This window comes from Pseudopodoces humilis, chromosome 3, assembly GCF_049639895.1.
Source record: "Pseudopodoces humilis isolate 2021_Gansu_Grassland_sample_001 chromosome 3, ASM4963989v1, whole genome shotgun sequence".
Lineage (NCBI taxonomy): Eukaryota > Metazoa > Chordata > Aves > Passeriformes > Paridae > Pseudopodoces > Pseudopodoces humilis.
The window spans coordinates 20,528,394-20,550,630 of NC_142202.1; the positions used below are offsets into that span (position 1 = coordinate 20,528,394).

Below are 22,237 nucleotides of genomic sequence, written 5' to 3' on the forward strand. Positions count from 1 at the left end.
CAGGCACATGCACAGGCCAACAACTCAAACTATAGCTCCTGTGCCTCATGTTTTAACTCCTTTGAAAGTCCTTAATTTCTTTTTTCATTGCTTTGAAAAAAACATTGACAGGCAGCTCTGCTACTGATATTTGCAATTTGTCATAAGCTTCATAACTGAAATGCAGATGGCACATTAAAAAAAAAGGATGCAATGGTATTTTGGATCCTCAGATAAATAAATAAAATATAGTGCAGCCTCAATTTCTTCTATGCTGATCTATCAATCTTTTCAAGGCTTTAAGTTTTACAAAGCATAAATGCTGCTTCCAGGCTAGGACCTGCTTTCTTTTACAGAGTCTGGAAGGAATTTCAAAAGGAGAGACTAAAAATATTTAGGGTTAACTATTTAGGGTAAACTGGTACATTCAAACTACCTCAAAAATTTCCTGCTTAGAGGACCTGTAAAATACAGCTCACACAACTGAAAATGTCTGCAAATGTTGTGGTTCAAACAATTAATAAAATTTGCTTCAAGTTTCATAGGTTTAGTTAATAAATTTTAATCTTGTTTAAATAAATTTTGTATTCTTCTGAAAACAAGACCTTTGCATCCCTGTGTTTTCCTAGCTACAAAAATTATACAGCATAGTCAAATACCTTCTAATCCCTTGGAGAGAAAGGATTTACACTTCTTTATTTTAACAGTTTTCTACATAATCAGGGCTCAAGGAGCTTACCTGATCAAAATTAAATATATACCTGAAAAATTATTTTCAGGCAAAAATATTTTTTTGTGGCTACAAAAGCAAAGGCTGCACAAGGCTGCAAATTGTAAAGAAGCCTCTAAAGGAGACAGAATCAGTTACTGGTAGAGGTGTGGCTTAATGTAGTTACCTACCTTCAACTATAAAAATGAAGCCACAGCAAATACATACTTTAAAGTTATATATTTTTACAAGAAATTAATCACATAAGAAGCCATGATGACTTTCTGGTGATGCCAGTTTGAAGAACGAAACACTGCTCCCATGTCATTCATAATTATGTCAGGCTTCCCTCAAGAGAGAGATAAAGAGGGAAAAAAAAGCATTTGTCCTCAAGGGAGATTAAAAAAAAAATCCCTATTTTGGTCTCATTCATAATCTAAGAGATGAATGGAAAGAAAAGGGGCAATGCAGCTGACACAAATGTGAGATGAAAACAGGAATGGCACACAACTCTGGACCCCTGCACGGAGAGCTGTTCTCCCCACATTAGACACAAGCCCACACAGAACCCAAAGAGATCGACTTGTGGGATCCACATTAATTCAGCTAATCCTGGTGGGTCATTAATTCTTTTGGTCTGTTTGTTTATTTTAAATGCAAGCACATTTTTGTGGGCATTCAGTTTTCAGAAGAAGCCACATACCCTGAAAGGGGCTGGATTTAAAACTCTACAAAAGTATTACAGCTGAGACAGCTTGGTGCAACACCCTGAAAACTTGTTCAGATTTGAAAATGAAGGCTTTATAAGACAAGAATTTCTACACACAGCACTTGGAACACATCAAAAGATTGTGCTTTTTAGTGTAAGAGTATTTTTTCCACTTGTTAGGGTTTCAGAATAAATATATTTGAAGGAACTTTCTGGTAAAGGAACAGGACATTAACTATTATTAACTTATGTTCCATTGTACCTTTACTTGAAAACGCTTTAGTAATTTTCAGAATTAATTCACTAAAATAATTATAATAATTCACAACACATTTCTGGGACTGTCTAGATATTTAAAATAAGCATTTTTTTCTTATTTCCCTTTTTTGTATGCAAAAATAATGCATTAAACAACTTGCTTGGATATTAAAAGGAATTTTTTTTCCATTTTGGTTTAAAAAGGTCAACATGAACAAGTAACTGCTGAGAAATATATAATTAGGTGGTATTTACATAAAAAGCTGCTTTTTTTTTTTTTTTTGTCTAATCAGCTTTTTCTTTGGCAGGGGGACAAACAGTTGCTTCTAATTGCCAAGACATCCCACAGCACAAAATACTCTAAATACTGGCCAGACCCCTATGTCCTAGGAATAACATGAGTTCTGGGTAAGGAGAAAGCAAATTCACTGTTTTTTCATGCACCTTATTTCCTCCACAGGATCTTCAGGATCTTCTAGAGGGAATGAGGTGTATGAAATGACAGTAATGACAATTTTATGACATTGCTGAAATATCAAATTCAGTCAGGCTCACCCGTTCCCAGAGACGACCTCAGGAGATGTCATGGAGACACAAGTATCCTGTGGCTGCACAGCACTGCATGAGGACACGAGTGCCACCTCAACATCAGCAGTGTAACCCAAGGTCTCTTTACATTTGCTACCACGCACAGGTGCATAAATATAGCAGCAAATTTTTCCAAGTTCTTGGCTATACATTTTGTGCATCTGAGTTTGGAAGATGTCTCTAACATTTTAAATGCTTAGCGGCAAGCTTGCTATAGGAAACAGTCAACAAACTAAAAGAAAATTCGAATTAGATTGAAATAATTAGATACAAGAGCTCCAGTTAGAGAATTATTTCATTCTTTAATGCTCATTTTTATTTGTGTGCATAGCTGGATTACTCCCAGGTTTCTATCAGCTTCTACCGACAAAAAGCTCAGTGGAGAGGGAAAAATTGTTGGACACAAGACATAAAAAATCTTTAGTATAAATGAAGATCAGGTTTATATACTTTGTCACACATTCATTAAATCCACACAGTCTGAACTACATTTACTCTTTTATTCTGTCACCTGACAATTACTTTGCATTGCATGGCAGAGCCAAGTTGAGAGCAGGCACAGACAGAGAAACAAAAACACCATTCATGATGAATTGTAGAGTGTTCTTCTCCAAAAGAAGAAATTGTAGGAAAGAAACTGGCCACTCTGCAGCTTTATAATGTATTAGATATCACAAATAACCTTTACCAAACCAATGCTTTCTCATCTGTTAATAAATGAGATCCTTGCAAGACCTTCCAACTGAAACTTCTTAAAAGTGAAGTTTAACATCAGACCTTGCACAGCTTGCTGCTCTGTTGTGTTCTCATTACTCACCCAGGTCGCGTTTGAACTTTCACAAGCCTCCCTCCTGGGGTACTTCTCTAGTTGTACATTTAGATATACCACCACTGAGTGCTGTGCACTGCCCACCTCAGCACCACTGGGAACAGTGAGCTACTTAATGCTGTTGTTAATGCTGGCTTTGGGCTACAACAAAAGGAGTTGAAATTGCCTGGAGAAACTGGTCTTTTGGGTGTACAGATATGCTCTGCATGACTTCTGCACATTTTTAATATGGTGCTAAATGGAAGTGCTCACAAAATATCAAAGGAATTAGGTACCTGAATATACCTCTCAGGGTCATGCATTGCTGTTGTTTATTGCAGGTATATTCTGCAACAGTGAGGCAACAAGTAACTGAAGTGCTTTAGGCTGAATGACTTGCAACACTGGACCATGGAAGTCAGAGACAGAAGAGGCCATGAAGACCACGTTTTTTTGGTTTTTTTTGTCAGCACAGAAACAACACTGCTGGACTGGGCTGCAAAGGTACGAGGAAAACATAAGTCCTTTTTCTGAGGCATCGGAATTTACCTCACTGCCATCCTCAAAGCACTCTATTCCATTACCTTTGCACATTTTCTAGGCTGCATAGCAGCTCTCTGTTGCCCTATATTTTACATCTATATAAAATATATGGTGTCGATAAAAGTATAATTCTCACCTAATACACCCAGAGGAGACACACAATCAGTGTGACAATACTAGGTTTCAGGAATTCAAAACCCAGGGAATAAACCTGTGCCTGCTGAAGAGCTGGCAACAGTATATATTGTTGTACCAGAAGAAGTTCTGGGGATTGGTGAAATAAAATAAGGATAGAGAAGTCAGGAAGGGAAAAATCCCTATCCTGTGTGTATTTATAGAAACACACAACACTGTTTTAAACAGCTTTGTGAAAAAAGGAAGATTTTAGACAAGCTGCTGGAAACTCCATAGCTCCTGGGTGCTGGAAACTGGACTGTCATTCCACTTGTACTTTTATTTTAGATGAATTTGTGCTCTCCAACCAGGCTCTCTGCTGTGCTTACCTGAATAAGCTACTACATATTGTACTGCCTGTGGACAGTCTCAGGGTAGTCAAGCCTGCTTCAGAATAAGGATTAAATTACAGAGCAGAAGTTTGTGAAGATTGAAAAAGCCTGGTATGACAAGCACCTTGAACAATGACTAGCATGAAAGAGCCAAACCAGTATCTGGATTCCCAGAACATGAAGTTCAAAAAGAAAAGTTGCAATGAATTTCACTGTAGTTTGACTCAAGGTAAATACTTGATTAAAGAAGACATTACGTTCTGTAAGCTCTGTAATTTTCTTCACACAAACTAATCATTCCAGTGCCCTTCTACTCTAATGCATATTAATATTCAGTTTTATAGCTTTCAGTGAATTCTGAAATAACATTTACTTTTTCCTTGCATGCACTATTTATTTTTATTCATACAGACATTCAACAAAAACTAAAGAAACACTGCATTATATTGTAATAGCAGCCAGACATAGTCCCAGGGAGACAAAATGTATTTCACTAATTTAGTTTTTGTGACAAAGTGGCAACTAGGGAAGAAATATGACCCCATGTGTGAGATAACAGCCTAGACCTGGAAAAATGAATTTGAGATTCTCTTTTACCATTCCTTTCCCATTTTACTTTGGGCAAGCAGAATTTCCCAATCCTTAAACAACTTGATGTCATTCACTAACACTTACTCTGCATGAAGCAAAGCACCCAAACAGGCTCCCTGTGCCCCAGCTCTGCTCCTATGAGAGGAGTGTAACAGCACACGCCTACCCTCCACATTGTGGTGTTCTTTACAGAGGAGCAGAAGGGAACGAGGGCAAATTAAGTTTTCCATTTACCCCAACAGCACGCAGAGCGAACTCTTCCCACAATTGTCTCTCATCCACATGCTGTGGGACGCTGTGTCACCTCCCCATGCTTCGCACGCCTGTGTTTTTCTGGTTGTGGCAAGGTCATTAGTGGAGATGGAAGCTAATGCTGATATGGTTATCTGTGCTCTGATGGTTGTAATGAAACTCGTTTATTTTACACAGAACATCAAATGGGCATTGAATGCTGATGAAGTGGTTTTTTATTATCAATCTGTGCTTCTGGGCAGGGAATCATAAATGCTAAAATATCTAAGTACTCCAGAGCAAACTTCAACAGTTTTTTGCCTTAAGGTCCATCTCACAGATGATGTAAGATAATATTGCTTCAAAATTTCTTTTTTTATCTCCACAAGTACAGTATCTGACCTAAAAATTTCATAGGAGGATATTTATAGTAGCTACAAGAGTTATTTTTCATCAGAATGTGCTTGTATATTTCTCTGAAAGATTATCTCACATTCTGCTGGTCAAACCACTGGAACACAGTTATTACACATCTAAATCGCTATCGGCAACATCTCCTCAGGCATGCCTGGTTGGACTAGTGGAGAGAGGAGCTGTCTAACAGGCATTTAAAGAGTAGCAGTTTTGGAACAAATTTTAGCAACAAGGCAGGGGAGAAATCACAAAATCGAAGATATTTTCCCAGCTTACCTTTAAAATTCAGTACCATAAAAATACCATAAAAATAAGTCAGCACATCAGAACTCTATATCTAAAACTGAAAAGAAAACTCCTATGTCCTTGCTGATGCTCAAGGCTGATTGGACTAGAGCGGTAAAATCAACTTCTAAACTCCCAGACATACCTGCTGACAAAAAAACATTTCCAGAAACCTTTTCTGCCCATGCATCTGGCATGATCCAGAATTCCTGTTTGCCATAATCTGGGTGCCCAACACCCTCTCCTGCTCTCCCTGTCCCATCTTGGACTCTGTAGAGCTGGATAGCCCCATGGCCACCATTATGGAAGGAGTCAATCCTTGCCAACTCATGACTGTTCACTCCAGTCTCCCATTTCATTGTCCCATGCACAGAAATTATGTAATTTGGCAGCCCTCTGCTATTCCCTCCAGTGCCACTGGATATTCATAAGAACATGAGATTTAAGTTGGAAGGGGATTGATTTATAAGGCTCCAGATCTAGTTCTGTGCTACTGCAAATAAATATCTCCCATGGTTCTGAGGCAGGTGACCTGCAAGGGTAAAGTCATGTTAGTAGGAACACACCAATGTACATCATTTGTGGATGTGCCTTTAAGAAGAGAAAATTGAGATTTAAGATCAAAGTAGGAAGTCCATGGTACTTTCCTGTACTTAAAACAAAATCAATATAAAGAAACATACAGCTGGAAGGAACGCTAGCTTGATAAAATCACAGTAAATTAGGAGTCCTTTAAGGCAATGGATGGTGTAGCTTCTTCCTCAGAATTAGGCACTTCAAATATTGACAGAACTTGTAAAGCACAATCAATATACCAATTCCTTTGTGAACTATTAATTATATATAGTGCTGATGAATAATCATTTAATTAGCATAATGGGAGGCTTCAGTGAAAAGGCCCTCTACCAAACATACTGGACCTAAAAATAGCAATAGTTTTTCAACGATGAGGCTTTGCATGAAAATGCAAATGCTCAACTTCTGGTCTTAACACTTGTTACATCACTCGGCCAATACAGAGCTTTGCTTATAAAGGTTTTGCCCCTTATCACTGCAGTACTGCCATATATAATTTGTTCCTCTAAGGCAAGGTGATGAGGGGTTTGGTATGGATTACCTGAATCAGTTCATCAAGCTCTGTTGCATTCACACAGGAATGCTGAGATACAAACGTCTGCTTCTGAATCACAATGGTGGTTCTCTGGGAGGTCTCATGAGGCTGCTCCAGGGCTTTAAATACTGTTGCTCCAATTATTAAATACACGACTACCACCAGAAAAATTGTTGAGACTGTCTTCCATTTCATAACATTAATGGCCGAATCGCTTTCCTCCCGTGAAGCGAGCACGGTAGGCTTGGTGGAAAATGATAATCTTGGTTTGGAGTTCTGAGTGGCCGATTTGGGATCCAGCAAGTCAGGTGCCGCCACTGGCAAAAATACAAAAAGAAAGTTAATGTTTACAGTGCCACTCAGATTCAGCAGTTTAAGAATTCCACTTAGAAGCAACAGAATTTGATTAATCTCTTGGCAAGAAGTTTATTTAGTGAAATCTTTCTCTTAATCCCATTACACCTTACAACATATCTATTGCTCTGAGCAGCAGTGTCCATCTTACATGCATATGCACATTTGCCACATTTTCTATGTCTATTCCCATATGATACTGAATCATTTCCAAAAGTAGATTTCCCCTACACCCTTGCATTTCACTTAATTACTCCAAGGTAGTATTTTGCTACAGAGATTCTTTACGTCCGCTCTTCTCTCAAGCACGGCTAAGCATCTTTTCCAGCTGTGTTCTACCTCAGTGTTACAGAAGTATCAGGAAAATACAAAACCTCATCTCTCTCACCTATTTTGCCCTATGCTCCAACAAATGCTCTCGGAGTACAGTTATGTGATCATTTCTAAACTCCCCAGACACAACCATAAAAATAAGACATTGCTCATCATACCAGTCTTAACGGGCTAATTGTTTATTGATCACACCTCTCAGAAAACAGTGGTACAACACACGTGTGCTTACTGGAAGAGTCGTGAATTTAGAGCCGGTATTTCTATTTACAGCTACGGAAACCCATCGGGTTAGGAAAAGAGTGGCCGAGTGTGTCAATCAAGTACTTGGATAACTCGTGTGACTACCAGTAACTATAAGGGCACTAAAAAAATCCTCCACATCAAGCGCACGTAGAGGTCTCCTGCGGGAAGATGGTCACAGCAGTGACCACACAAGCTATATTTAAATTGTTTTGAATAACCAGTACGTTTTAAACGGCCAAGACAGCTTTTCCAGCCACTGGTGGGAAAAGATCAGGTCTAAATCTAGAGGAAACTCTCCCACAGGACGGCAGAGATGGGATGCGTCCCTGCAGGGAAGGCGATGGTGCTTGGCAGAGTCACCGCCTGGGAACCCGCCGGGCTCCGGCACACACCGCGGCTCCGGGAGAAGGGGTCGGGGGGAGAGTGGCAGCCCCAGCCCGGGCCGCCCCGGGGCACCCCTCACAGCCCGCGGGGTGGGCGCCGGGCACTCCACGCGCTCCGCGGTCACGCCTCCCACAGCTCCAGCCCCCGCCCCACGAGCACCCGGGGGTCGGGCACAGGCCCCCCGTCCCGCGCCTTGGCGAGGGAAGCCCCTTTCCCGCCTCCGCCTTCTCTCCCGTGGCAGCCCCCGAGCGCCTCCGAGCCCCCAGGGCCGGTGCCGGGGAGCGCTCTCAGCGCGGCCGGAGCCGCCGAGCCCGCCCGGAGCAGCGCCGACCCGCCGCGGCCGCCGGCGGCGAACAAAGGGGCGGCGGGCACCGGGCACCGCCGCCGGCCCCGCGGGCCCCCCCCCGCGGCCGGTGCAATGCGCCGGGGGACGCGGGCCGCCCCCGCGGGGTGCAGCCCCGGTAGCCCCTGGAAGCCGCCGCCAGCTGGGATGCTCCGCCGCGGGGAGCGGCGCGGGGGCGAGGCGGCCGGCGGCGGAGCCGGGGCGCGGTGCGAGCGGGGCCGGGAAGGGAGGGGAAAGGAGCCAGGCAAGGTACAAAGGAGCTCCGGCCGCCGCGGGGAGCATCCCGGGGTCCGGTGCGGGGGAAGCAGGGGCTCATGCAGCATCCGCAGGGCCGGGAGCGGGGAGACACGCCATTGTGCTCGTACTCACTTCTTATTTACCGACCCGGTGCCCTCTCCTCGCTCCACGGGCAGGCATTTTTTCTATGCTTGGGTAGATACAGTTAGAGCAAATTAAAAAAAAGGATAAATAAAATTAAAAAAAAAAAAAAAAAAAAAAAAAAAGAAAAGGAAAGAAAGGCAGGAGCAGACCGAGATGAAGAGGCTGATGGATGGGTCTGGAGGAGAGGGAGCGGCAGGGGCGGGCGGGCTGGCAACGCGGATCCCACCGGCTCCCCCCGGCCCCGCGGCGTGCGAGGTGCCTCACGTCGCGCATCGCGCATCGCACATCGCGGCGCTCCCGTGTGTGTGAGTGCGTGCGAGTGTGTCCGTGTGTGTGAGAGTGTGTGTGCGTGTGCGTGTCCGTGCGCGCTCCGGTGCGCGGGGCGTGCGGAGCAGCCCGAGCCCGGCGGTGCCTTTTGTGGGGCGGCGAGCAGCCGCACCGCTGCTTGCCCCCCCGCCCCTCCGCGCCCCCTTCCGCGCCCCCTGCCGGCGGGGGACAGCCGCTCCGCGCCGCTCCCGGCCCGCCCGGGCTGCGCGCCCCTCCGCGCAGCCTGCGCGGCCGGCAGATGCTGCAGGGGCGCCGGGGGAAGATGGAAGGGGAGCCGGGAGGAGGCTGAGCGGTACCTGCGGAGAGCAAGGTCTCGCCTGGAAATAAGCGAGGAGAGAGGAGGGAGAGAGGGAGGAGGAGAAGGCACCGGTCAACCCCGCCGGCGAGGCTGGACCTGCTGGCCGTCCCCGCTCCAGCCTCACGCCCGGTCGCCTCGCCAGAGACTCCTCGTGAACTTTTGAACTGTCGGAAATGTCACCGAATCAGTAGGAGACGGGGGACGAGCGGGGACACCTCGGCCCTCGCCGGAGAACGGCGCGGGGCTGAAAGGCCAGCCGGTTCCGTCCTTCTCGGCTCGGCCTGATTTTAACCCGGTGCTTGGCAGCCCTGGTGCGTTGCTGCAAGGAGTTAACTAGGTGGGATCTAGGAGTCAGGGATGGTAGCTGCTCTCCTATCGCACGCACCGCCTGCGCACCGCCTTCTTCCATTTCAGCCTGATAGATACATCAGAAATGCTGCTTCAACTGTGTTTTCTGCCACTAAAAAGCCTCAAATTATCCTTGCTATTTTTGCCGTGGGCTAACTCCCCTATTTCCCAGTCATCTGTCACCTGTGACACTACCCGTGGGTCAGTTGTTCACACTGAGGTGAAGAGTGTGAAGACAAATCCTAGAAGAGGATTTACCAAGAGAAACCAAAAGCTGCTCCCACAACCACTCTCTAAAAAGTCTAAAAAATTACTCACCGTAACAAACGAGTATAAGTCTCAAGCATTTAAAGCCAGAGGCTGTATCTGTAAAATGGCCAAAGACAGTCATACATTGGCTGTTTAATGGGCTATAATCCCGCTTAAATCAGCAGCACCATCAGCAAACACTTTAGAAGTCACTTATTTTAACGCATCTCCATATCAATGTGACACAGTACAAATGAGCGTAATATTGAGTTCCTTAGGACTCCAATTTCAGCAACATCAATCACACCACTCTCACCCAGTGTGTCCACAAGTCTCCACAAGATGCAGCACAGGACAGGAAGCTGCCTCTGCTATTTCAGAGCGAGCTGTAGCTCATTGCTGCCCATCCCTGGGAACCAGCAGAGCACTTGCTCAGTAGTGAGAGCAGCTGGGCCCAGTCCAACAACCCCTTGCAAGCAGATCTTTGGTCACGGGGTTGGTTTCATCAACACAGTCCCAACACACAAGAGAAACGTCTGTTTCTAGCTGCTGATTCTCCCTCACTCAAGGAATTCTCAAAAATGAAAGATTCTCACACCTGAATATTTTTAATATAAAATACCCCTTCCAAAAACATTATCTTTTATCCTTTTTCTCCGGCAGATTTCTTGATCATTAGCCTATGTAAACACTGTCTGTTCCTATCTCATGGAAAAGAATAATTTTGCAGGATTTCTTTGACCATCCTATGGGAAAACAGGCGTGAACATTTTCCTCCGTGCTGACCTGTGTCTCCATAAAATACTGTGGAAAATAGTACTACATGCCTTTCTTTAGCAATCAAAATATTTGGAATGATATTTTGTTTTTCCTTGAGTGAAGGAATTATTATTAAAAGCTTAAAAAGGGTCATATTTATTGCCTATGAACTGAAATCTATGGGAAGCCTTCCAATAGCTTCAGTAGGGTTTGGAGCAGGCCTTAAATTTAGGGATTCTACCCAATGGGAAGGAATCATTTTAAGATCCACTCCAGGAATGACTGCATTGGTGCCTTAATCTTAAGACCTAAAGAGCTATCTCTGGGAAAGCACTTATTTCCATTAATTACCTAGTAAATATCTCCAATGTCTACTTTCAGTTGGCTGATATTTCCTACCTATTGTGATCCCAGATGCAATCCTCAGCTGGATCCTCATCTTACCACTTACTTCAAGTGGACTTGAGCCATGTATTCTCATTTCTAGCAGAGATGTAAACACTCCATATACAACAGTGGTCTTCAAATTCAGCAAGAAAACCCATAATCCTTTTTGTAGTCTACAATAAAAACTATTGAGTACAACAACTCCTATTTTCTGGAGGCCTTTTACAGCACCAGCCTTTACTCTGTGGAGTCATGCCCACCAATTTTTTTTTTTTTTTTTTTTTTTGCAATGTACACCACACATTGTTTGAATATTGTGTGTGACCATTTTGCCCTCAAATTTAAAACTGACATTTGACCAGCTTGACGCATCTGGCCTGAGCTTTGCTAAACAAATACACTTAAATGCATCCCTGACAAAACTTCCCACTAACCAACACAGAAAAAATTAAGTAATAAAAAGGGCAAAACCATAGAGCTCCAGCCCTGCAAGCAAATGGATTTGCTGCTGAGCCAGGGAGATTTATCTTGAACAAACTGGAAAAAAAGATTCTAAGATTAAGTATAAGCAGGTTTGTGTATTTCACACTATCATGAGAAAAACTCACAAAGTACAGGACTGTCATATGCTGTCTAAAAATGTAATGGCATGAGTTTGGGATGACCACAGTACTCACAGAAGGTGGCTGCTGGAAGCTGCTCAACTCTTTGAAATGTTAAAAGTAGGCTCAGCAAAGAGAGACAGGCATGCAGCATGCAGAGGAAGTCAAAGTCGCATGGTAAACATAGCAATCTCATACTCATGGAAATAACAGCTGTAGATGACCTAAATGTAGCTTTGATAGGACAGGAGGTCACTTGCAAGGAAATACTTATTCCAGAGAAGTATTACGCTATATAGACCAATTTAAAAGTCTCAAGTAAAAAGTACTCTTACCTGTCACTAACACTTTCTTTTCCTATTTCAGGACCCATCCCCTCTCTGGGGGATCATGAAGAGCACCTGCTTTGTGCCCAGAGTAAGAGGCTTCTGCTAAGCCCCCACCTCTGTGAGCAGTAAATGCTCTTCACCTTTAACCAGCTGTGTAATGGGAGGCACCACAGATTCCAGCCTTCTTCAATCTTATTTAGTTACTGAGAATTTCTACATTCCCAAGGGACTGTTATGACAAGGGTTCCAGTGAGGGCGTTTGCCTCGCTGACTTCAACAGCAGCTTCTTCATGTGGGCACCTGTCTAATTGGCCACAGGGGACCTGTGCTTTTGATCAAACAGTGTATTGCTATAAGCTTTGGGACCTGCTGAACACAGCATCCTCTCTTCCTCATCATCCTCTCTTCCTCATCACATGGTAGCAGGAAACCTCTGCCTCTCTTCAGAACTTGGTCAAACTGTACACCCAGTGAAAGTCAAGGAGAAACCTCTGCTACTGCTAAGTTTTATTACCAGAAAGCTTTGCAGAAATGCTACTGAACTTTCATAGTAAGTTAATTTTAAGCTTCATTTTACTTATTCAGCAGGACTTACAAATTACTTGTCTCTTGACTTCTTTGGAGACATTAAAAAATCTCTGTCAGTTCTTTATGGATAATTATGACATTAAGGCCATGCCATGTCACTGTATTTCACCATTAAACCATTAGTTGTATCCTGCTATGAGAATTTAAACTAAATGAGGGACTAATGGTACACAGCCTGCTTCTCTTTGGAGCAAATGAGAAGGCAGACCATGTTCTTCAAAGGCAGCAAGGATGCCAGGCTGGTGCGAGTGACCATGTTGAAAACACCCTCCCAGCACTGGGGAGAAGGCAGTAGGCAGGAGACGCAGCTGAGTGATAGTCAGCCTTCCTCTGCCTCTGAAAATGGTAAACCCCTAAAACAGACCCATGGAAAATATGCGATCTCTCCTAATTCACATTTTGAAATGGGTTAAGCATACACAGGGGCAACTAGTGAATGTGTACTGCAGAATCACAGAATGTTAAGGATTGGCAGCTACCCTAAAGACCATCTGATCCCAACCCACCTGCCATGAACAGGGACACCTCCTGCTAGACCAGGTTGCTCAAAGCTGTATCCAGCCTGGCCTTAAACAGCTCCAGTGTTTGGGCACCCACACCCTCTCTGGGCCACCTGTTCCAGTGCCTCACCACCCCCACAGTAAAGGATTTCTTCATAATATCTAAATTAAATTTCCCCTCTTTCTAAGTTATACCCATTCCTTCTTGTCCTGTCCTACAATTCCTGACAAATAGTCCCTCTCCAGCCCCTTCAGATACTGGAATGCTGCTATGAGTTCTCTGTGTAGCCTCTCCTCTCCTCGAGTCTCCTCTCCTCTCCTCTCCTCGAGTCTCCTCTCCTCGAGTCTCCTCTCCTCGAGTCTCCTCTCCTCGAGTCTCCTCTCCTCGAGTCTCCTCTCCTCGAGTCTCCTCTCCTTGAGTCTCCTCTCCCCTCCTCGAGTCTCCTCTCCCCGTCAGCTGAGCTGAACAGCCCCAACTTTTTCAGCCTGTCTTTATAGGGCAGGTTCTCCAGTGCTGTTATGAATTTCATTACCTCTCTGGACTGGCTCCAACAGTTCCATGTCCTTCTTATGTTGGGCTCCCCAGATCTGGATGCAGCACTGCAGATGGTAACGCACCGAGCAGAGTAGAGGGGGAGAATCACCTCCTTTGACCTGCTGGCCATGTTCCTTTGGATGCAGCCCAGGATTTGGTTGGCTTTCTGGGCTGTGAGTGCACACTGGCTCATGCTGAGTGACACCTCCCGTGTCAGAGCCATGTCAGGGTCCCTCTGGATGGCATCCCTTCCTTCCAGCATGTTGACTGCATCACACAATATTAATGAGTTCTACCTCACTAGCAAATTATTGTATCTACTATGAGCATCTGTCCTACAGTGTGATAAATTATTTATTCACCAGAAAAGCCATTGTTTCTCACGTCATCAATTACTAGAAAAAATGTTTACATGTACTCATCTATTTTCATACAGTTCAGTTGTCAGTCTTAATTACGTTCTAATTCTTCCCATTGCTAGTAAGCCTTATCTATTTATCCACTTGCAGCAAGAGGGAAGTTGTTTTAGAACCTGTAAAGCATTCACTGTTATAATTGAATATTGTGAGTGTGTATTTTCTTCTTTACTGGCTTGCAAATCTCCCAGTGGGTTTCTTCCCTGCCTGTGTCGTGTTATTGGACCTAATGGGATTTATTTTTCACATGTTCTGCCACTGTTTTTCCGTATTTGTTTCCATAAATCTATTATGCTTGGACAGCTTCAGAAGCAATGATTATAACTAACTTTCAGTGCCATTCTCATCAATGATGAATGTGAATTGCCATATGTCACCATTATTGTGGTTTATTTATGCACAGAAAAAACTTACAACTACTTTGAATCACTGATCTCCTTGATGGACAGCTAGTAGTGCTCTGGGATGATTACAAAATCCTGTTCTGTAATCACCAAAATGTTCTACAAAATTGCTGGTTTGTAATTTGTTTTCCATTTTTGCCATTGTGGTCTCTTCAAAACAGGAGGCTGACAACGGGAATATCTAGATTTCATATCTGTCTGTCCACACTCAATAATACCAACCATGCAACTCATTTTCATGGTGCTACTGGATAACTTATGAGATGGAAACCTAATCTCTCTATTGTCTTTGCAGACTGGAAAAGAGAAGGGAATATTTTGAAAGAACGCATACTTATGACTGCATATCTCAGGCCTGAAGAGAATGGCCAAAGTTTGTGCTGACTCTAAAGGGAGTTTTCCTTGAGTCAGTAAGCTTACTTTTAAACCATGTCTTGATGAGCTGAGGACTTTTTGTATTTGTAAAGTACTATATCCACATTTTAGGGAACTCTGGAATTAGTGACGCAGACATATGACACAACAATCTGTAAATAAAATCAAATACAGACAGAGAACACTGGAAATCACCTAAAATAACATTAGTGATTTTTTTTTTTTTAGTAATCCACAAATAGGATTTGGAAGAAACAGAACAAAACAGACAAAGAGAAAACAAGAGAAAATAGCCTGGCAATACTAAGTAAGTATTATGCAGGACTAATGAAACAACTTGCTAGCAGAAATAAAGAATACAAATGAGGCGATGAAAAAGGAGAACATTAAGTATCATCATCTATGTTTTAAAACCACCAGATTCTACTCTACCTGTCTTTAGCCATAAAAATGTAATGAAATCTATGAATTATTTTCAAATATGCACAAGAGACAGTTTTCTGGCAAATTCTTGTGTTCAGCTACATAGAGATATGTCTGGAAAAGATGTTAGGGATTTTTTTAAAGAAAGATAACATTTGGTAGTCTTTTTTTTTTTTTTTAATTCAGTAGCTTGTTCTAGTGCTTGTTCTTTCTGTGGTGACAAAGATGCTACTAACATCATGCAGGCAGAAAACTGAGTGAGCAGAGCCCAGTTTTCACAAGGTATTTGACATAAATAACATAAATTCCTGCCATTCAGATGCATCATGCATTGGCATTGCTCAGCACTTCCATCCTTGAAGGTACTTCCTTCTATTTTCTTTAAAGCATGATCTTGAAATTCAGGGCTTGGTGCTTTAATTTTTGGCTGGCAGTTATGGACTGTGTTGGCAGGAGAACAGGCTACAGGGTCATATTCATCTTTTCAGCTTTAAAGTGGCTTCTAATCTCTATACTTCTGCTAGAAGAAAGGTCTTTCTGTTGTGTCCTGCCTCTGATGTTAAGCATGCAAGGAAACTCAGGCATGGGCTTGCAGTTTTATGTTTTATTTTCTGCTGGTAGAGGGAACATTAAAAGCTGGATTCCAGCTCCAAGGAAAATATAGGTAGAAAATACAGGGCAAGATTGGCCCATATTTTCCTCTTTGCACAGCAAATATAAATATACCCCAGATGTAATACCCCAGGCACAAATAGAACCAGATGCGCTTAGGGCTGTGACTGGTGAGAAAGTTATTTCGTATGATCCCTTCACATAAAACAGCTAAAATTAATATTATGAAATTTCCATTACATTTTAGCAGCCTGGACATAAAAGCTGTTCTATTTCTAAAATTCTCAGCAGATTAGTATTCTTGTAATCATTTGCCCAAAAAGATTAATTGCCCCATGGCATAAAAGGGAGAGTAAAATTGTAAAAAATCATTATGTTAATGTAAAAGGTACTCTTCAATAAAAATAATTATTTTTCTTAATTATTTATGTTGACAACAAATACAGTATAAGTGACCCCTATAACAATTTATGTGAACTTTCTGTGATTCTGAGTGTGTGTGTGTGTGTGCGAGCGAGTGTGTATGTGTTAAAAAGGGGACTATACCAAATTAATGCATATTATTGCCAGGAAAAAGTTAGTAGAAAAGCCATAAGGACACCAGTTCTTGAAATTATTGCTTCCTTGGATTTTTCATGTTCTTTCTCAGAACAACTTCAGATATTAAGGGGATTGCAGTTCAAAAAGTTTACCTAAGGCTTTATCCAGTAAGAGTATCTCAATGAAAGAAATACAGCAAAAGCACTAAGTAAAGAAGCCTCAGGCTGAATATTTGCACCAGACTCTTGGGGACTTATTGTAAATTCCTTTATTTTAGAGGGAAGATCTGATGATCTTACTAACTCATAAAAATTGCCCAGAATATTCTGGAAAGTCAGCTCTGATCACAAGATTATAACTAGTAAAGTAGATTTGTGGGAAAAAAAACTCCATCCCTTATTCCTAATTTACAGGGTCACCGGGAGTGGGTCCTTCATCCTGCTAGCAAATCCACAGAAATACATGTAATCCAGATGTGATGGATTTTGGATACCCTGGATATATCTACTGTACCTCACAGCAGAACCCCACACAAGGAGCTGTGAGGGAATTCAGAGCAAGCTGCTGCATGCAAAGCATTGGGCTGCATGACACAAAAGTATTGCCAGCTTCCAGAGGCAGGGCAGGTATGGTCTTCCCAGCAGCACATTCAGACTGGGAACCCTGACCCCTCATCATGGCAAACTGCCTTAATTATGGTACTTTCATGCCATGTAAGTGTTGCTTTCAGTTCTGGAACTACCTTTTTTTCAGTGACTTTGGGGGGTTTTATAGCAATTTGCAGGTGAAAGACATAACATCTGACATGGACAGAGGTATCTAAAAGCAAAACAGTGATCCCCAAAAAAAGCAATTTACTTTAATTTCTGTGTGGCTCAGTTTTCATCACTGGTGTTCTTGAACAAGCTTTCTGCTCCTGGACAAAAACACACTTCCCACCATGCTGCTCAACATTATGCCCAATTCTTATGCCCAATTGATCCGGAAAATAGCCCTTCTTTTGGCTTGTTTGGAAGGCTAGCAGAACAAACTGTATGCAAACAGTAGATATGGTTACTGCTTGCTTTGAAAACATAACAGAAAAGCCTCCAGATTTTACATAATAGTGCAATGATTGCAAGACTCTCTCAGGATAAGCAAAAAGGACTCTAATTACTTCTTCTGCATAAAAGCATTTAAAGTCACATCTTTAACCTTCCTGGAGATAGTTTGTCACTCCAGTGTTCAAGTAAGCCCAGTTCAAGCAAGCCACACTTAGAGATCACTGATCCTAGCACTTTACAGGACTCCAGGCCCTGTGGTTTTATCTGATCTTTAGGAAATATTACTGAGCTATATTTGTTGTTCTCACTTGCATATTTCTGCACAAGAGGTTTTACACTTGAGTTTTATAAATAGCAATACACTCACATGGGTGCTTAGTAACTTTCACCTCCCTCACCATCAGCTGAAAGAATTTTACTGAAAACAGGTAAATGACCAGTTTACCCCCAAAGCAAGTACTGAGCTTGTCAGGATGTTTTGCCTTCCTATTGCATAAAGGGTTTCTTCAGAGTCAATTAGCTGCTGACTTCCAGCTGAGCTCCAGTGTCACAGAAGGGCACTCCAAAGGCATCTTTATAGAGCAGAGACTAACCTGTATCAGGCAGGATGCAAGAGAACTGGATCCCTGCACCAGAGGGCTGTGGTAAGTATTTTGGAAATTATTTTGCTCAAGTCCCTACTAGCTACATGGGAAAGACAAAACACTTTGAAGCTTAGTTAGAATAAGATGTAACTACAATATGTTTATTATTTCATTTCTCATACCTCTCTCCAGAAATACTCACTGATAATTTCTTCAATAATAACATTTTAGCACAATAAATTAGTTATATTTTTGACTGAAAAATAGATGGAGCAAAGAGAGATTTCAGGATGGCTGACAAACCTGAAGCAGCTGTGTCCTTGGTATGTGGCAAATCCTTCAGTGTATGTCAGTCTATTTGTACATTCCTGAGCACTCTAAATATCTCCTCTAGCTTGTAAGATTCAGTTTGCTAACCAGAAAAAAACAGATTCCAGGTAGGAAGTTAGCCTTGCACTATTAATGTTAATCTCAACCTTCCCAGCAGGCATCAGGAACAAGGAGATGGCATAAAACTTGGGGGACCACCCTAGGTTTACAACAGTCCCATAATCCAGCAGGTGCTAAAGAATTTTAACATAATTCCAGTTCTTCCTATAGGATTAAGGATTCATGAGTTATGGAACAGACAGAGGGAGAAGGAGAGAAAATATTCCTAGCCTAGTGATTATGCATTTCCTTGGCAGAAGAATTCATAAGTTCCTGCCCCAAGGACTGTTTATGTATTTTAACCAATGACAGATTCAATAAAAAAATCCAAGTACAGAAACAAATTACGTCTGATCATTTCTACAGGTACTTATCACTGGTAGTCATGATCAGTCTTAGTCAGCAAACACTAGGTTGACATCATCTGCTTTCACGTTCTTTTCTAAGTTTACTTGTTTTGCATGCAAGAAGGCAAACCATCAAGGATGCTGCAACATGCAGAAAATTCCTGCTAACACAGTTCAAACAGAGTAATTAACAGAATTAATCAATTTCAATTGAATGAGATCAAAGAAATTTCCTATCAGTTGACTGTTTAGAATAACTCAAGGAAGATTAATTTCTATCCTAGTGTTCTCTTGATCCCAATAGGTTGTTGATGACAGGAGAGTAGAAAGCAAGCTTTTTATCATCAATCACTTTCGTTATTACTTGACTACCTGCTGTGTACAAGGATCCACACATTCCTCTATTTTTAGACAAGAAAGCAACCTGTCAATAAGTGCTGAACCACTTGCCATTCAAAATGACCACTTAGGGAAGAACATAAGCATAGTGGCTGCTGTGTAGAATACTTAACAGGAAGCTATATATGGAAAAACAGAATTTCAAGTGTCCCAGCCAGCCTCATTTCTCTCAAACATTGAAGCTGTATGTAACAATCACTGAAGTCTTAACTGGAATGCATCCTCAATATACCACTTGAACATACAAGACATCTGTTTTATCTGCATATCTACATATAACTGCACTTACACCCTAGTTGTAAGTTCTAGTTATTACTTATACAGAATGTATAATACCAGGCTGGAGGCTGGAGAGTCACCAGCTTGTGAAAGGAATTACATGGTCTAGTTGCCTTCAATAAGGGAGGACAAGGGTAACTGACCCTGTCTTTCTTCCAGTCCAGACTCACAGTTACTGTGTATTGATGCAGCACATCTTATTTACATCATTAAAATAAAATCAGCCATCATTTCCTCTCTCTTATGGTCATTATCTCTTGTGATTTCAACTCAGCTCCTCTGGGCTTTGGGCTTAGTCAACACAGAGATTTAAGAGTTACCATGCTCTGCACTGATGCATTTAGTTTTAGTTAAACACAGCAGATGCAGACCAAAGTTAGAGCCTGAGTTCCCTGTGTGGGGAAAGTGAGTCACCCATGAGAGGAACTCACAGGACTTCCAGGAACTTCTAGCAGCTAGGCACTGAGCAACACCAAGGTAAAGGAAGTGCACTAAACCCTGTAAAGCTCTGGGATTTAAATCTCTCAAGGGAGGAAGTGTCCACACTTCAGATTCCAGGTGTTATTTTGGTAGGCTTTTTTTGAATGCTTAACAAGGACAGAGTAAAAAATGGAAAGAGATGGAGGAAAAAGGGAGAGAACAAAGTCACCACTTAGTGCAAGTCAGTGGCTGAAACATCCACTCAGGAGGCAGGAGAGGATATCTACACTCACGTCTGCTACCTCCCTGTGAACGTTCTAACCAGCAAGCCATTGGGTGGAGTATTCTTAAACCCCAAATATTTAGCAAGCTTCTTATGACTTCAGCTGTGAAGCATTTTCTATTGACACCCAAGTCCTAACAGGCCAAAACTGAACACTTCTATTCCATTTTAATGTGTACCTTACTTAGGCAAATTCCCATCGACTTCAAAGGAAGCCTGGAAACCTGGAGCAGTTGGTTCTCACATTCTGTGTGTCAGTGTCTGTGCTTACACTCCCCTGCATGCCTTGGCACGCCCCAGGGTCCTCCTGCACGGAGCCTGCAGACCAACGCCCGGCTACAGCGTGCCATGGCTCATCTTCCAGCTGGGCCTGGGTTTCCCTTGCCATGAGAACTGGGTCTGCAGGATTCAGGGACAAAGGATTGGTGCACACCTGGGTCTTGCCCCAGTACAGCAGTGACAGCCTGCACCTGCTTCTGAGCACCAGGAAATGGGCAGCACTCGCACATACCATGGCACAGGAGTAGCCTGCCAACTTAAGAAGCTGCCATGGGTGTTCAGCAAAGCACAGGTCTCTGAAAAACACTCACTGCAGGAAAGCTCAAAAGGCAAACACTAATGCAAACTGTGCCTGGAAAAAGCGTATGCATCTTCGGTTTGCATAAAGCAGAACTAAGATAGAAACCACTTACCTGTCATATTTAAAATCAGTGCATGAACCAAGCCAAAACACAGTCACATATTAATTTAGAATGCCAATGATTCAAAATGAGTTATTCATTTATTCAATTTTCTCTCTAGTACAGACTACCAAGTTTGGGTAGGTAAGATGTGTGCACTGGCCACATTACAATAGCATATATATGCTAAGCATCAAGAAGTGCTCTCTGTTTCAGTAATTCTTAGAGGTGAAAACGTACTGTTATGTCCACTTTTATTATTTTAAAGGGGTCTAGATAACAGTGACTTGAAAACACTATATAAGGAGTTTCCTTTGACAGGTTGGGGTTTCTCTCTTTGTGTGGTAAATGTGCACTGAGATAATTGGGCCATTGTTTTCCTAACAGACATTTGTTTCTAAATTCTCTAAAACATATAAAGGATATCATGATCATGGATAGAAAGTTTCTTTCATCATGAACATCTCTAAATGCTTGCAATTTCAATTCTACATTTTTCTCAGTGCCCTTTTACGACCATAATGACAATTTTAATTTTCTTTTCTGTGTGAGTGTATGTGAAATTTCCCTCCTAATTTTTCCTTTGCTGCCTATATCTTAATTTAGTTTGGAGTTTTCTAATCTGTTTTTCTTTCTATCTCCAGATAGTTCTGGCCTTCTGGCTTATACATTCTCCCTAGGAAAAGAGGTACCACACATATTTCCAGCTTCTGTCTTCCTCAATAATAAGTAAAATTCTGTTTTCAAGGCCTTGAAATTACATTTAGTTTGTATACAGCTGTTACTGAACTGACTTTGTCATTATACAACCTGGGCTTTTTCTCTGTATCTAAATTGATTTAAGGTTTCATATTGATCTGGGTGTCAATATCCAGTTTATAAGTAACAATACTACTCATGTTCAAGGGCACATTTCAGTCATCTCAAATAGGGCTCAATCTGAACAATCTCCAAGGAAAAAGCTTCTTTGCTGTGCAGAATACTAAATTTCCTTTTAGGTATGGCTTCCCATAGATAGCTTTGTTTCTTGCAAAATAGTAACCCAATCAAAGGCCAGGCATTGCTTTGTTCCCATTTATTCTGACAAGCTGAAACTTTTGCATTACTTCTTATAAATTTGCTCCATATGAGAAGTAAATTGTTGAAGGGGTTTTTAATTATTTTATCAACCCTTTTTGTTTTTTTTACTATGACTTTTTTTGTCAGCCCAATCTTCAGCAGCATTACCTTTTTTTCTTTCTAAAACTTGCATTCTCATCCAAAAGTGTTCTCCAGACTGGCACACTAACACAGCTGCTTCTAATTGCAAGT

At 42.1% G+C, this 22,237-nt stretch overlaps 1 protein-coding gene across 6 annotated transcripts in view; it reads right to left on the reverse strand.

The window, feature by feature from the left end:
- KCNK2 (potassium two pore domain channel subfamily K member 2) overlaps positions 1–22,237 on the reverse strand; it is a 124,804-nt gene that overhangs the window by 68,305 nt on the left and 34,262 nt on the right. The window contains exons 1-3 of one of the 6 annotated variants that reach the window (XM_088053784.1): positions 9,394–9,497; positions 8,759–8,816; positions 6,739–7,049 (exon numbers count right to left, since the gene is read on the reverse strand). In XM_088053784.1, coding sequence (XP_087909910.1) covers positions 6,739–7,049; position 8,759 — 312 coding nt within the window. In that variant the 5' untranslated portion in view covers positions 8,760–8,816; positions 9,394–9,497. Of the gene's footprint in view, positions 1–6,738; positions 7,050–8,758; positions 8,864–8,919; positions 9,139–9,393; positions 9,498–11,815; positions 11,927–12,075; positions 12,153–22,237 lie in introns of those variants that run through there. The other 5 variants (XM_088053783.1, XM_088053785.1, XM_088053781.1 and 2 more) reach the window with 5 other exon arrangements.